The sequence below is a fragment of the Mustela erminea genome, chromosome 7 (assembly GCF_009829155.1).
Source record: "Mustela erminea isolate mMusErm1 chromosome 7, mMusErm1.Pri, whole genome shotgun sequence".
Lineage (NCBI taxonomy): Eukaryota > Metazoa > Chordata > Mammalia > Carnivora > Mustelidae > Mustela > Mustela erminea.
This window is the reverse complement of record NC_045620.1, coordinates 34,194,295-34,207,272: the sequence shown is the minus strand read 5'-3', so window position 1 is coordinate 34,207,272 and position 12,978 is coordinate 34,194,295. Positions and strand designations below refer to the sequence as shown.

Below are 12,978 nucleotides of genomic sequence, written 5' to 3'. Positions count from 1 at the left end.
GATGAAAATGTTCTGGAATTAGAGAGTAGTGACTGATGAGCAACTTAGGACTCTATCAAAAAATCACTGACATGTGTACTTTGAAAGGATGAACTTTACAGATGTGAATTATAGCTTGATAAAAGTGTTAGGAAAAGTGTATACACAGAATGTTCAAAGTAACAGCTGGACTGTGCGTGGATTCCAGGGGGGAAGAATGGCTCCTGAGTTCTCTTTTGTGGGCAAAATAGGCTCTTGTGACCCATGGAATGCAAGGTGAGCCTCGTCTTCTCTACCTGTGTCCCAGAACCCAAGATTTGGTGACTGACCTACTTTAATCACTCACTCGCTGTTTTATGTTTTGGGGATGGTGCCATACATGAGAGGTCAAGCGTGTGGTGTCACTTACTATTACAGAGTTCTAGACTCATGAGGTCCTTAAACAAGACTGCGGTTTTGAGTTAATGGCATTTATTATGTTTATATTAATTGCTTCTTTTTCTCTATGTTAGAATTGATATCTTGATGAGCAAGTAATAACATTAATAGGCAGATGAGCAAACAAATTTATTCAACATAAATGCAATGTTTATTGAATGATTACATCATGGTTGATGAGGGGTTCATTGGTGAGTGAGGCATGATGCCTGGCATCACAAGTATCAGCAGAGGATGTAGCTATATGTAAGAGGGCCCTTACATTAGAGTTGGCGTGTGCTCTATATGTGGAGGAAAGTACAAGATGTTTGGTGCACTGACTGCATTAGTGGACGCCATACAGACCACCCTGTGTCTATATCCTTTTCCCTATACTATTGAAGTGTCTTCCCACTCTTTATCAGGACTGGTCTTATGACTTACTTTCACCAATAGAATATGCTAGAAGTAACGGTGTGTCACTTCTGAGTTTAAACTTCAGGAGGCCTGAACACTCATTCTTATTTTCCAGATCCTAGCCTCTGACATGTGAAAAAGCCATTGCTTGCCTGCTGGAGGGTAAGAAATCATAGAGGGCAGCGCCATGTCATCCCAGTCATTCCAGCCACGTGTGGACGTGACATGTGAAAGAGCCCAGGTCAGATCAGCCACCAACCAAGTCATGGCTGAATGCAGATGTACACATGAGCCCAGCTGAGATCATGTCAGCCCAGCCCGGATCTGCAGAAACAATCATGCTCCCCTAGACTCCCAAAGAATAGAAAATGATTGTTTAAGACACGAAGTTTTGGTGGTATTTGTCATGCAGCGATAGACAAGTGATATAGGATGTTATGAGAGCACAGATGATGAGGCCTGACAAAAACCTGGGTGAATGAAAGAAGGCTTTTTAGAGGAAGTAATACTTATGCTATAAATTTGAAAATGAATAGGAGTTAGCCAGGGAAAAGAGAGAATCTGAGTGTGTGTGTGTGTGTGTGTGTGTTTTAAAGAGGGGTTCAAGGGAAGAAGAAACTGAAAGAAACGGTCTAAGTAGTTGAAGGAATGATGCTCAAAAAGTTGAGGAAGCAAGATGGCCCAGAGGGCTGGAATGTGGTGTGCGAGAGAGAGAATTAAGAGACAAAGTTAGAGGAGGGCCTGGGTGGCTAGTCAGTTAAGTGTCTGACTCTTGGTTTCAGCTCAGGGTATGATCTCAGGGTTGAGAGACTGAGCCCCAAGTGGGGCTCTGCCCTTGGCAAGGAGCCTGTTTGATTTTTTTCCCATCTCCCTCTGGCCCCTACCCCACTAGTTTTTCTCTCTTAAAAAGAGAGAGAGAGAGAGAGAGAGAAAGAGAGTCAAGTGGGAATTAATTCATGTAAGATCTCAAACATTTATTAAGGAGTTTAGACTTTAGCCTGAGAATAACTGGGTCAATAAAGGCTTTTAATCCCATATTTTGCTTTTGCATGATCAGCCTAGCTATAGTATAGTATTCTCATATACTAGTATAGTACAGTATAGTATATTACAGTCTAGACTACTTTAGTATAGTATGGTTGCACGATTTGGGACAAGTGGATTGGAGACCATTTAGAAAAATCTTGGCAGGAGGGAGGGGGTGGTGACCTGAGTTTAGGGACAAGCAGAAAGGACAGAAAGTCAATGACTCTGAGGGCTGTCATAGGGTCAGTATTGACCCAACCCATGATTCACTGGAAGGGGGATGAGAGAGCTGTCAAAGATAATGACAACATTTTGGTTCGGGTGACTGAACTGATACTGATTTTGCTCACTGGTCTAGAGCACAAAGGAGGTGGAGCAGGTTTGAGTGTAACTACACATTCAGTCGGGGCACACTGTGTGAGGCAGGTCATATTTTCCGAAGAGGGCCACACTTGTATGTTTGTTCCACTCCTCATGCTCTTGGGTGTGACCTATGGCCACGGTGAGATGGGGTCCATGTTTGTTCCTTCCTCTTGCCTCTGGGAAGGGGCTTGTGAAAGCATCAATGATTGGGATCCCAGATAAGTGATAGTATGTAACTCTGAGGCTTGGTCACAAAAATCTGGAGACAGCTCCTACCTGGCTTTCTCTCTGGAGACTCGTCTTTGGACTCCCGCCACCATATTGTGGGAAAGCCCAGGCCATGTGGGGAGGACATATGTGGGTGTTTCAGCCTAGCTGCCCAGCCAGTCTCTCTGCCGACATATCAACGACCAGACATGTGAATAAATTAATCTTCAGAGAATTCCAGCCCCCAGCCTTGTAATCTTCCAGTCGAGGTCCTGGACACTGTGGAGTAGAGACACATCATCTCTGCTCTGTCCTGTCTGAATTCTTGACCTATAAAACTATGAGAGATAAGAGATCATTCTTATCATTTTAAGCCACTGGGTTTTAGACTAATGTATAATATAGCAGCAGGTCACGGATATACTATATCCAGGGTGTCTACGCGACATTCTCATAACTCACATGTATATTCCTTGTTTTTTAAAAAAATGATGTTGTAGGGGGCTTGGGAGGCTCTGTAGGTTAAGCATCCAACTCTTTATTTCAGCTCAGGTCATGATCTCAAGGTCATAAGATCAAGCCCTGTGCTGGGCAAGAAGCCTGTTTAACATTCTCTCTCTCCTCCTGCCACTCGCCTCTAAAAATAAAGAATCAGTGTTGCAAACTCTTTATGTTTCATAAGAAAAAGTTATAACAAGTACTCTGTCAGTTCATCTCCACTATTTGTTAGCAAACTTTTTTTTTTTTAAGATTTTATTTATTTGACAGACAGATTATAAGTAGGCAGAGAGAAAGAGGGGAAGAAGCAGGCTCCCTGCTGAGCAGAAAGCCTGATGTGGGGCTTAATCCCAGGACCCTGAGATCATGACCTGAGCCGAAGGCGGAGGCTTTAACCCACTGAGCCACCCAGGTGCCCCTGTTAGCAAACTTTTGACTGTTCTGCTTTCCTTAGCTTGGGTGAAAGAAGGGAGGGGTGGTCTCTAAAACGGAAGTAATGGACAGGTGCTTGGTCATTCCTGGTCAGGATGGTAGATCGATAAAGTAATGACAGTGGTGCCCTCTGGCACATGCATTCCAGCATCCCAAGCTCCTGTACAGGCACAGATGGGCTGCATCAGGGCGGGCCTTCTGTCTTTAACGACTGGTGCGAAAATCACTCCCACCATCCCGCCCATCAAAAACAAAAAAAGAAAGAAAGAAAAAAGTTGGCTCTGACAGCAAGAAATGACACACCTGGGTTGTGTTAAGAAATTTTTATTGTTTCCTTTGGATTTGTGATGAAAGCACATAAAATTACAAGTGGAAGAAACATCATGCCACAAAATTGCATAGAGTTATTACAAAAATGTGAATTACGCATTTTAAATAATTTGAGATAGAAGAACAAAATATGTACACTTTAAGAGTTTCAAATACTTTGTCCTATCTTTTATTTTTCTTCTGAAAAGGCAAAAGTCACAATGTCCAATCCATCACAAACAATATTTATACAGTGCACACGCGCAACATTAAATTCAAAGTAACGCAAGCAATGGCCCTTTCTTTTGGAATGATTGAATGAACGCTTATCTATTACAGGAGTATTAATGCATGAATGTACGGCGATGTGGAAATGTTCAAATGAAATGCTGGAAACCAAAAACACAAGGCATGTCATCAGAATTTTGAAAATTGGTTTTCACGGCCAAAACCACGCTATTCTCAGTAGTGTAAGGGTATCAGAGGGGCACGGTCTAATTGACTACACAGCTCTAACGCTCTATTACAAGAAAACCACAGTACAGAATTTTACACATTCAACACAGAACAAGGCAAATACATAAAGGCACAAAACTGCACATCATATAGACCCTTTTTCTTTATCTTACTCTATTTCAAGTAATATTAATATTGTTAAATGATAGTATCGCTGTAGTAGTTTCAATGAGGCAAGATGGACAGTGTTCCACACTACCCCACAACTGCAAAAAGTGTCATTGTACAGATATAAAAATGTGATTACAGTAAATGGCCAAATACAAATGTATTGCAAAATGACTAGAGTCACGAAGAGAATGCAATCCCACTACCCAAACAGTTTTGTGTAAGTCAAGGTCTTTCCACTTCTGTCTATCTCTGGACTAAAATGTGAGACAGTGTTCTGTAATAATCATCATTGTGTTTGGTATGAATGCTATTATTAGTTCATTCTTCTGCAACGTTAGACAGTCTACAATTTTATTTATAAAAATGCAGCATTCAATTGTGCCCATTCTTGCTTCCTTACAATTAATGCTTTTCTTTCAAAGTGCAAAAGTAGAATGATTTATAAAAGATTTATCTTTCAATGGAAGATAAGTTTTATTAAGTGTCTAATTAATACCCCAAATCCTTCAGATCAAAATATAATCATCTCCAAAGAGGATGGGATTTTTTCTCCTTGTGTCTTGCCAGATGTGTTTTTTATTTTTTAATCAAACACTCTTGCCTCATGTTTGAACTAAGTCTTCATTTTGATTAAAACTTAACTGTGATCCCTAGTTATTGCTTAAAGTTAAATAAAATAATTTGCATAAAAATATTAAATTCTTGAAACACAATTTTCAGGACACAACTGGTTTTTGCATTTTAAAATGTTTCGCTAAGCTACAATCAGACAGGTTTATTTTAAGGGAAAATAAAGCTATAAGCATCTTTCTTCAGAGCTTTAACTTCAATGTTCCTTGTGTTACTCTCTAAATTATATTTCCCTCTATATAATTATTCTCTCTTACTTAAGTTCCTTCAATAATATTTTTGATCAGTTTTCCCATGATATAATTTGTTTTTCTTATGCCACCAACATAGAAACTTAACAAAAAGACACAATTAAGTGAATTAAATGTACATAGTAAATATATAATGAAAGATTTTTTATGTTAGAATAAAGTCAAAATCTGTCAGACTTAAAAATTATGAAAGATACTAATAAATTTCCATATTGCTGTCCTATACATTTTTTATATATTCTATTAAAACAAGCTTAAAATCTGATACTTAAAATCCAGTTTTTGATCCTGCAAAATATATATCAAATTCATATTATAAGCTCTAAATCTACCTCAACTTGTATCAACAGTTCCATCCACTGTTTCTTAGAATTTCAACATAATTTAATAGTTACATAATATAGATAGATGTTTGACCATTTTCTTCTCTGGGTATTTATCCCCGAATTTGGGTTTAAGTCTTGGGCAAGAGACTTGGGTCACTGCCAATTAAAATACACGCATCTATACTTGTATGCGCGTGTGCTTGTGTGTGTGTGTGTGTGTGTGTGAGTGTGTACTTACATGGCTATGTGTGTACATATATATACATGGAGATACTATATATCATTTATATGTGGGTCTGTGTATTCTCTAGATAAATATTCAATCTTTATCTCTATAGTAAAAATAAATGAACCATAAAAAATGTGAGACAGCAAAATAACCACTGGAACCTGTTCCCCCTGATTGAATCTCTGCTCAACATCTATCAGCTTAACCATTTTTATTCAACCAGACAGACTCTGTAGTTATTTAATAATTTCAGGCCAACCACCAATGGATACCCAGACTTTGAGTGCAAATAGTCACTTCGGAAAGCACAGTGCCTGGAAGTGTGTGGCCAGTTTGCTCAAGCAACCCAATGTATGCGCCATATTGCTAAGTATTGGGATAGCTTCACTGGGCAAGGATACAACCAAGTGACTTTTTTTCAAGAAAGAAGACCAACTTATTCGAATCACTGTGGTATTGAATAAAGCCATGTCAGCAACAGATACATTGATGCCTCTATGATAAATAAATTAGCAAACTGCAAGCCTCCAGTGCTTGCAAAGCAAAGGATAAAACAATTTAATATGCACGTTAACTTGAAGAGATGGTAGTTGAGGGGCAGTTAGGAAAACAAATGCTCAAAGTTGGCTGTTCGATAGTGTTAAATAATGCTACGCATTTCTCAAACTATTCCTATTACTTTGAAATACTTTACACCAGAGCTTCAAATAAAAACATGAGCTTGATTTTCTTCAAAAAAGACACTGTCCTTCGTTAAATGTCCCATGGAGCCCGGAAGTTGCCTGCTTTGAATTTACTATTGGAAAGAAAACAAAAATCCCACATACATGCACTCTCCACAAGCAGACCTGTAGTAGCGTCCACATAACGCATGGAGCCTGGGCATGAGGATGTTGGCATGGATCCTTCTAGAACTCTCCCTGTGGTGTGGATTGTAGGGTAAAGAATGCTTCTCAGGAAGATGCCCCCGGGCAGTGATTTTTGTAGTAAGAGAGAGTCGGATGAAGGGGCCATGCATGCTTTGAAGGCCTGGCAGGAACAATCACAGAGGCGTATCGAACTCTTTTCCTGGGTTGTCTCCTTCCAGCTCGTCACTGGAGGGAGGCCTGTGGTTCATTTTTCCAGGCTCGGAGGCCAGGGAGGGAGGGGCAGAGCTGTGGTTGCTGTCTTCGCTGATCTTCCCTTTCATGGCTTCCTGCACGAACTCCAAGATCTCCAGGGGCAGTCTTTTGAACTTGTCTTGGTATTCTTGCTCCAGGTCTGTCTGCAGCTGGGAGACATCAAGAGAGGAGGATGGTTTTAGGTCATTTAGTTTTCTCTAACCCCCCGCGTGGAAACTCTTGGAAAGAGATGTGCAAAGATGGGGGAGGAATAAATTAATGTAAACACCATCCACGGGGTACCTATGGAGAAGATGTAAAACAGAGTGTAGTTGACCACGTCACCTGTCTGCGGCTGAAGGTCAAGTTCAGGTTCTGTGGGGGCAGAATAGGGCTAAAGACAGGCAACAGTATAAATACACACACACACAGACGCAGAGGCGAATCTTTCGAAAAAGTTTACAGAAGTAATATGCTGTGATCCGAAGTTCTTAAATGAAGGGACCGGAAGCTACTGAGAGCTGGGCGTGCCAAGGTCAGCCATGCTTCTGGCTGGGGAGAGGGAAGAGGTGGCTGGAGAGGACAGGGGAGCTACAAGGGGGCGTCATAAAGTGCCGTGGAGTACTTCTAGAGAGAAGCTCAATGCATTTTTTAAAAAGATTTATTTATTTATTATTTTAGAGGAAGAGAGAGGGTGAGGTGAGGAGCAAAGGGAGAGCATTTCCAGCAGACTCCCTGCTGAGCGTGGAGCCTTTCACAGCTCGGCCTCACCACCCTGAGCGGGAACAAGAGTCAGGGGTTTAACTGACTGTGCCACCCAGGCACCCCTCAATGCATTTTTATGAACTGAACATACTCCTATAACCAACTTTAACTTCTGTTTTGCCTTCTTTTATCACCTCTTTGATTCTTTTTCTTTTCATTCTGATTTTATTTGCCTTGTATATTGCTTTAGCTACCTGATAAACTGTCTTTTAATTTATCTGTTTAATGCTCTGGAGAATGCCCAGACTTTTAAAAGTCACAGAACCATTTCTTCAGACTTAAATGGAAGCCGTAATCATAAAACCAGTGAAGGCTGGGCGTCTTCTGTAGCCAGGGTGAGGGGCAGCCAGTGGTGGGTGCTGCCTGCTGGAAAGCTCTGCTGTGATGGAAACAAAGAATTTTTTTTTTTTTAAGATTTTATTTATTTATTTTACAGAGATCACAGGTAGTCAGAGAGGCAGGCAGAGAGAGGGGGAAGCAGGCTCCCTGCTGAGCAGAGAGCCCGCTGTGGGGCTTGATCCCAGGACCCTGAGATCATGACCCAAGCCGAAGGCAGAGGCTTACCTTATTTTTATTTATTTATTTTTTTTAAGATTTTACTTATTTATTTGACACACAGGGAGAGAGATCACAAGTAGGCAGAGAGGCAGGCAGAGGGGTGGGGAAAGCAGGCTCCCCACTGAGCAGAGAACCTGATGCAGGGCTCGGTTCCAGGACCCCGGGATCATGCTGCTTAGTCCAGGGTTAAGACAGTGCTCAGGGCATCTGTTCTTTGGAGCTGTGACCCCTTTCCTTGCTCACATTCTGGACAATGTCAGCAGCATGAGAACACCCTCTTTGGTTCAACCCCTTTGCTTGTGCTTTTATGCTGGAGGAATTCTGCCAGGATTTAGTTATATAATATAGGCCCATAATCCCTTGCCTGCAATTCTAAAATCCCCCAAAGTTCTGAAATCCAGAACTTTTTTTTTTGGTAAATTTGGGGCAAACACATAGACATTAATTGATATAGTTATTTAAAATCCTTATATATTTCACTGAATGTGAATATCCATGCACGGTACTGTAGACGTATTAATTTGTATGACTATGAGGATGACAAGCCCCCTCCTAGAGTATTATGCTCATAGTATATGCATTCTATGACTTTCTAAAATCAGAAAAATTATGTATTCAAAAGACAAGGATCCCAAGAATCTCAGAAGATGGACGGTGGATCTGTTTGAACAACATTCCCCACCCCCCCCCACCCCACATCAAAAAGGGCCAGATAGGGTCGCCTGGGTGGCTCAGCCAGTTAGGTATCTGCCTTCAGCTCAGGTCATGTTCTCAGAGTCCCGGGATCCAGTCCTGCATTGGACTCCCTGCTCAGTAGGGAGTCTGCTTCTCCCTCTGTCCTTCATATCACTCTCATCCTTTCTCTCACTCTCTCTCTCAAATAAATAAATAAAATCTTTTTTAAAAAGTGTCTGATAAAAATGACTTGTCCTAAGTACTGAAAGTCAACTATTCTTCCCAAATATAAAATGTAGGGTATTTATGATTATGTTGCACTGGCATATGAATTCTAATAAGCCAAGGAGGAAGCATGCTATGAGAAGGGCACTCATGGGGCTCTGAGACTGACATTGCTACAATGAAGCAAAGGCACCTTCACACACAGCTGCTCCCTCCCTGTGAGGAACAGGTGAGCCATCGGAGCATCACAGACGAGATGACAATGGCCAATTCTTTCCCAACCATTTAGAAGAGAGTGGGGGCTTTTACAGGAGTGAAATCTTAGCCTGGTGTTCACCAGTTCTCATTAACTGCCACGCAGGCCATTCATTTGTCTCATTTTTAATTCAGCAAGGCATGCTGTTCAAGTTTTGCTTCCAAGAAATATGAGGAAACGAAGACTAAGCAAGGAGCCTGGTGTTGAGGAAACAGCAGATTTCTGTTTTCCTTTAGGTTAGTGTGGGGTAACTTCAGCATTAGATACATTGCATGTGACCTAGTTGTCAATTTCTCTTAGGTCCTGGTAGGCAAGACCCCAGAGTGCTTGATAGTACTGTTTTTTTTTTGAATTTATATACAAAAAAGAATGTGAATTGTGAAACAATGTCAAATACTTAAATGAACATTTTTGAATAATTTTTAAATAATCTAATTTTTTTTTAAAGATTTTATTTATTTATTTGACAGAGAGAGATCACAAGCAGGCAGAGAGGCAGGCAGAGAGAGAGAGAAGGAAGCAGGCTCCCCGCTGAGCAGAGAGCTGATGCGGGGCTCCATCCCAGGACCCTGGGATCATGACCCAAGCCGAAGGCAGAGGCTTAACCCACTGAGCCACCCAGGCGCCCCTAAATAATCTAACTTTTAAAATAACCTAATTTTGATAATTATGATTCTGCACCCAATTCTAATGTGTGAGATATTTCCCTCCATACCACAAAGCAATTCCCTAGTTACCAGCTGGGTGTCCCATAATTTAACTCAATTCTGATATTATCTACCTGGAGATAGCATCAGACCCTACAAGTTGAGAGCTCAGTCCTATGGGGCTGTCCCCACCCCCACCTCAAGTCTGATGTCAGTTTCAAGTCCAGGTCGGCACCTGTGATTCTGACTAACTGGATACAGACTGGCAGTTCCAATGAACCCCTCTCCCACCACTAGCTTTGATTAGTTTGCTAGAGTGGCTCACAGAACTCAAATATTTTATTTACTAGATTACTGGTTTTGTATAAAAGCGTGTAACTCAGGAACAGCTAGGTGGAAGAGATGCACAGGGCAAAGTATGGGGAAAGGGTGTGGAGCTACCATGTTCTCTGAGCACCCACACTTCCTGCATCTCCCTCCACATGATCACCAACACAGAAGGTCTTCAACCTCCATCCTTTTGGATTTTCATGGAGGCTTCATTGCATAGGCATGGTTGATTACATCATTAGTCCTTTGTTACTGACCCAGTCTCCTGCTCTTCTCTCCCTGGAGATTAGGAATTAGGACTGAAAAGTCCAACCCTCTAACCCCAAGGTTGGTTCCCCTGGCAATCAGCCCCTATATTTAGGTTATCTAGGGGCTTTTGAAAAATTGCCTCTTTAACATGACCCAAGACATCTTTGTTGCTCATCATTTAGGAAATTTCAAGGGTTTTAGGAGCCCTGTGCCAGGAACTGGGATGAAGACTAAATATATATTTCTTATTTTAAATCACAGTATCACAGTAATAATAATTAAATAATTATTTAAAATAATTTTACAGTTTTAGTGGACTCTTCTTTTATCATGGGTTAGTGGTAGATTATGTTGTATTCTAAACTAATAAATTAAATAATTTATTAACTAAATTGATTTTGTTTAATTTATATTACGTGCCATATTTCACCCTTTTAAAAAAGTTATTCAGTTATTAACAACTTAATTACAAAATTGCATTTATTATTAAATTTCAAGTTAGAGCTTTCCTTTTATTTGTTTTTGCTTCTTATAAGTGGAACTCTTGTTCATATTAAGAAAATATGAAGGGCAAAGTCTGGCTCTGTTCCCCAAAAGTCCCATCCATCAGGAGTCTAGGATTTTTCCAGCCTACAGGTCACAAACTCAGATGTTTGGGGAGACCAGGCAAGTCTTGAACATAAGTAGGAGTTGGGGGGAGGGCATGCTCTGTATAAAGGGGCGGCAGAAACCCAGCTCTAGCTAAATTTTGCAGGAGTCTTGTTTTTCAAGAGAAGTCAGATATTTAAATTTTCATCGAGGACCTGATTTTTTACTGTTGGCAATCAATTTGAACCTCATGAATTCTACTGGGCTTATGGAGGGTTTCTAACTTCTGTCCTAGTAGATTTAAATCTGGCTTCGACCAGAAAACTCATGGACTTTCAATTTGGATCCCTCCTCATTCTGCCTCCCCTCCATCCTGAGCTTCAGATGGCTCTCCTCCAAACACCAGGACTTATTCTTGATCACCCTTCTGCTGGGGTTCAGCGTTATCCCATCTCATTGCCACATTCTGGTTCACATCGTCACTGAGTATTGAGTGTCTACTCTGTGTAACTCAAGCTGTAGGTTCTGGGGGAATGCTAGATTAATTGCACAATGATAGCAATGTCTCACCCCTCCTGGTACTCATGGCCTCAGCAGTGTCTCCCATGAAAGAGTGGAGTGTATTTCTTTATCTCCCTGAATCTAAGGATGCCTGGGGATTTGCCTTGTCCCATAGAATGTGTCAGAGTGACAGCATGCAGTTCTGAGCCTAGACCCCAAAAGGCTTCATGTGGTTCTGCTCTCACTGTTAGAAGCATACTGAGCCATTAGGTGACGAGGCTCAGGCTAGTCGGCTGCAGGAGGAGACACATGACCCTGTTGTCCCCCCTCCATCACCTCGACTGACTATCAGACATGAGGGCGAAGCTATTATAAACCAGCCAGCCCTCAGCTGACCCACCAGCTAAACACAGGTTTGAGTAAGGCTACTGAGACCAGCTGAGCTTGACTCGGACCAGAACTGCCTAGCTACTTCATAGACTCATGAGCTTAGTAAATGTTTGTTGTGTTATGCCACTCAATTTTGTGGGTTTTTTGTTAGGGAGAAGTAATGTGACAGCAACTACACGAGATAGTAGGAGAATGCAAAGTGATGTCATATATGGCCTGGTTCCACGAGACACTCTTTTTTTTTTTTAAAGATTTTATTTATTTATTTGACAGACAGAGATCACAAGTAGGCAGAGAGGCAGGCAGAGAGAGAGAGGAGGAAGCAGGCTCCCTGCTGAGCAGAGAGCCTGATGTGGGGCTCCATCCCAGGACCCTGGTATCATGACCTGAGCCGAAGGCAGAGGCTTTAACTCACTGAGCCACCCAGGACCCAGGCACCCCTGAGACACTCATATTTTAATTCAGCTGGTCCCTTCTTTTCATTGCTATAATCTTAAAACACATTACTGAGGGACATCACTACAGAACTGATAGATCTTCATGAAAAACCTGATTTTGGAAAATATGCTTTGGAGCTTTTCTATAACATTAGCAAATATGAGCTTGCTTGATCTTAAATTTATAAGATCTGTTCTTAGGAAATGGGCAAAAAGAGGGAAAGATATCATCAAATTTGATCTCTAATTTTAAGGCAAATTGTTACATTACACTCAGATATTAATAAATCAGAACATGGCCAGAGTTTCTTTAATTATAAGCTGAGCTCTCCAATTTGACTAGTCAGACTCAATTTCTAAATATCTCAGTTAACATGTTTTTCAAACCATCTTGCCTACTCATTGCTTTTGTGAACTCTGGATAGCAATACAGTCAGGTTCAATGCTTTTAGCTCTGCCTGAGTATAATCTCCAATATTTTTGCACTTGGGATGCTATCCTGCCTCTGACAGTTTTTCAACTGCCTTAAAAAAATAAAGTAGAGAT

At 41.1% G+C, this 12,978-nt stretch overlaps 1 protein-coding gene across 3 annotated transcripts in view; it reads right to left on the bottom strand.

Annotated features, from left to right (window-relative positions):
* Positions 1 to 3,647: 3,647 nt before the first annotated feature.
* PLCB1 (phospholipase C beta 1) overlaps positions 3,648 to 12,978 on the bottom strand; it is a 688,962-nt gene continuing 679,631 nt past the window's right edge. For 2 of the 3 annotated variants that reach the window (XM_032351387.1, XM_032351389.1), the window contains one exon: positions 3,648 to 6,981. In XM_032351387.1, coding sequence (XP_032207278.1) covers positions 6,754 to 6,981 — 228 coding nt within the window. In that variant the 3' untranslated portion in view covers positions 3,648 to 6,753. The remainder of the gene's footprint in view (positions 6,982 to 12,978) is intronic. The other variant, XM_032351388.1, reaches the window with a different exon arrangement.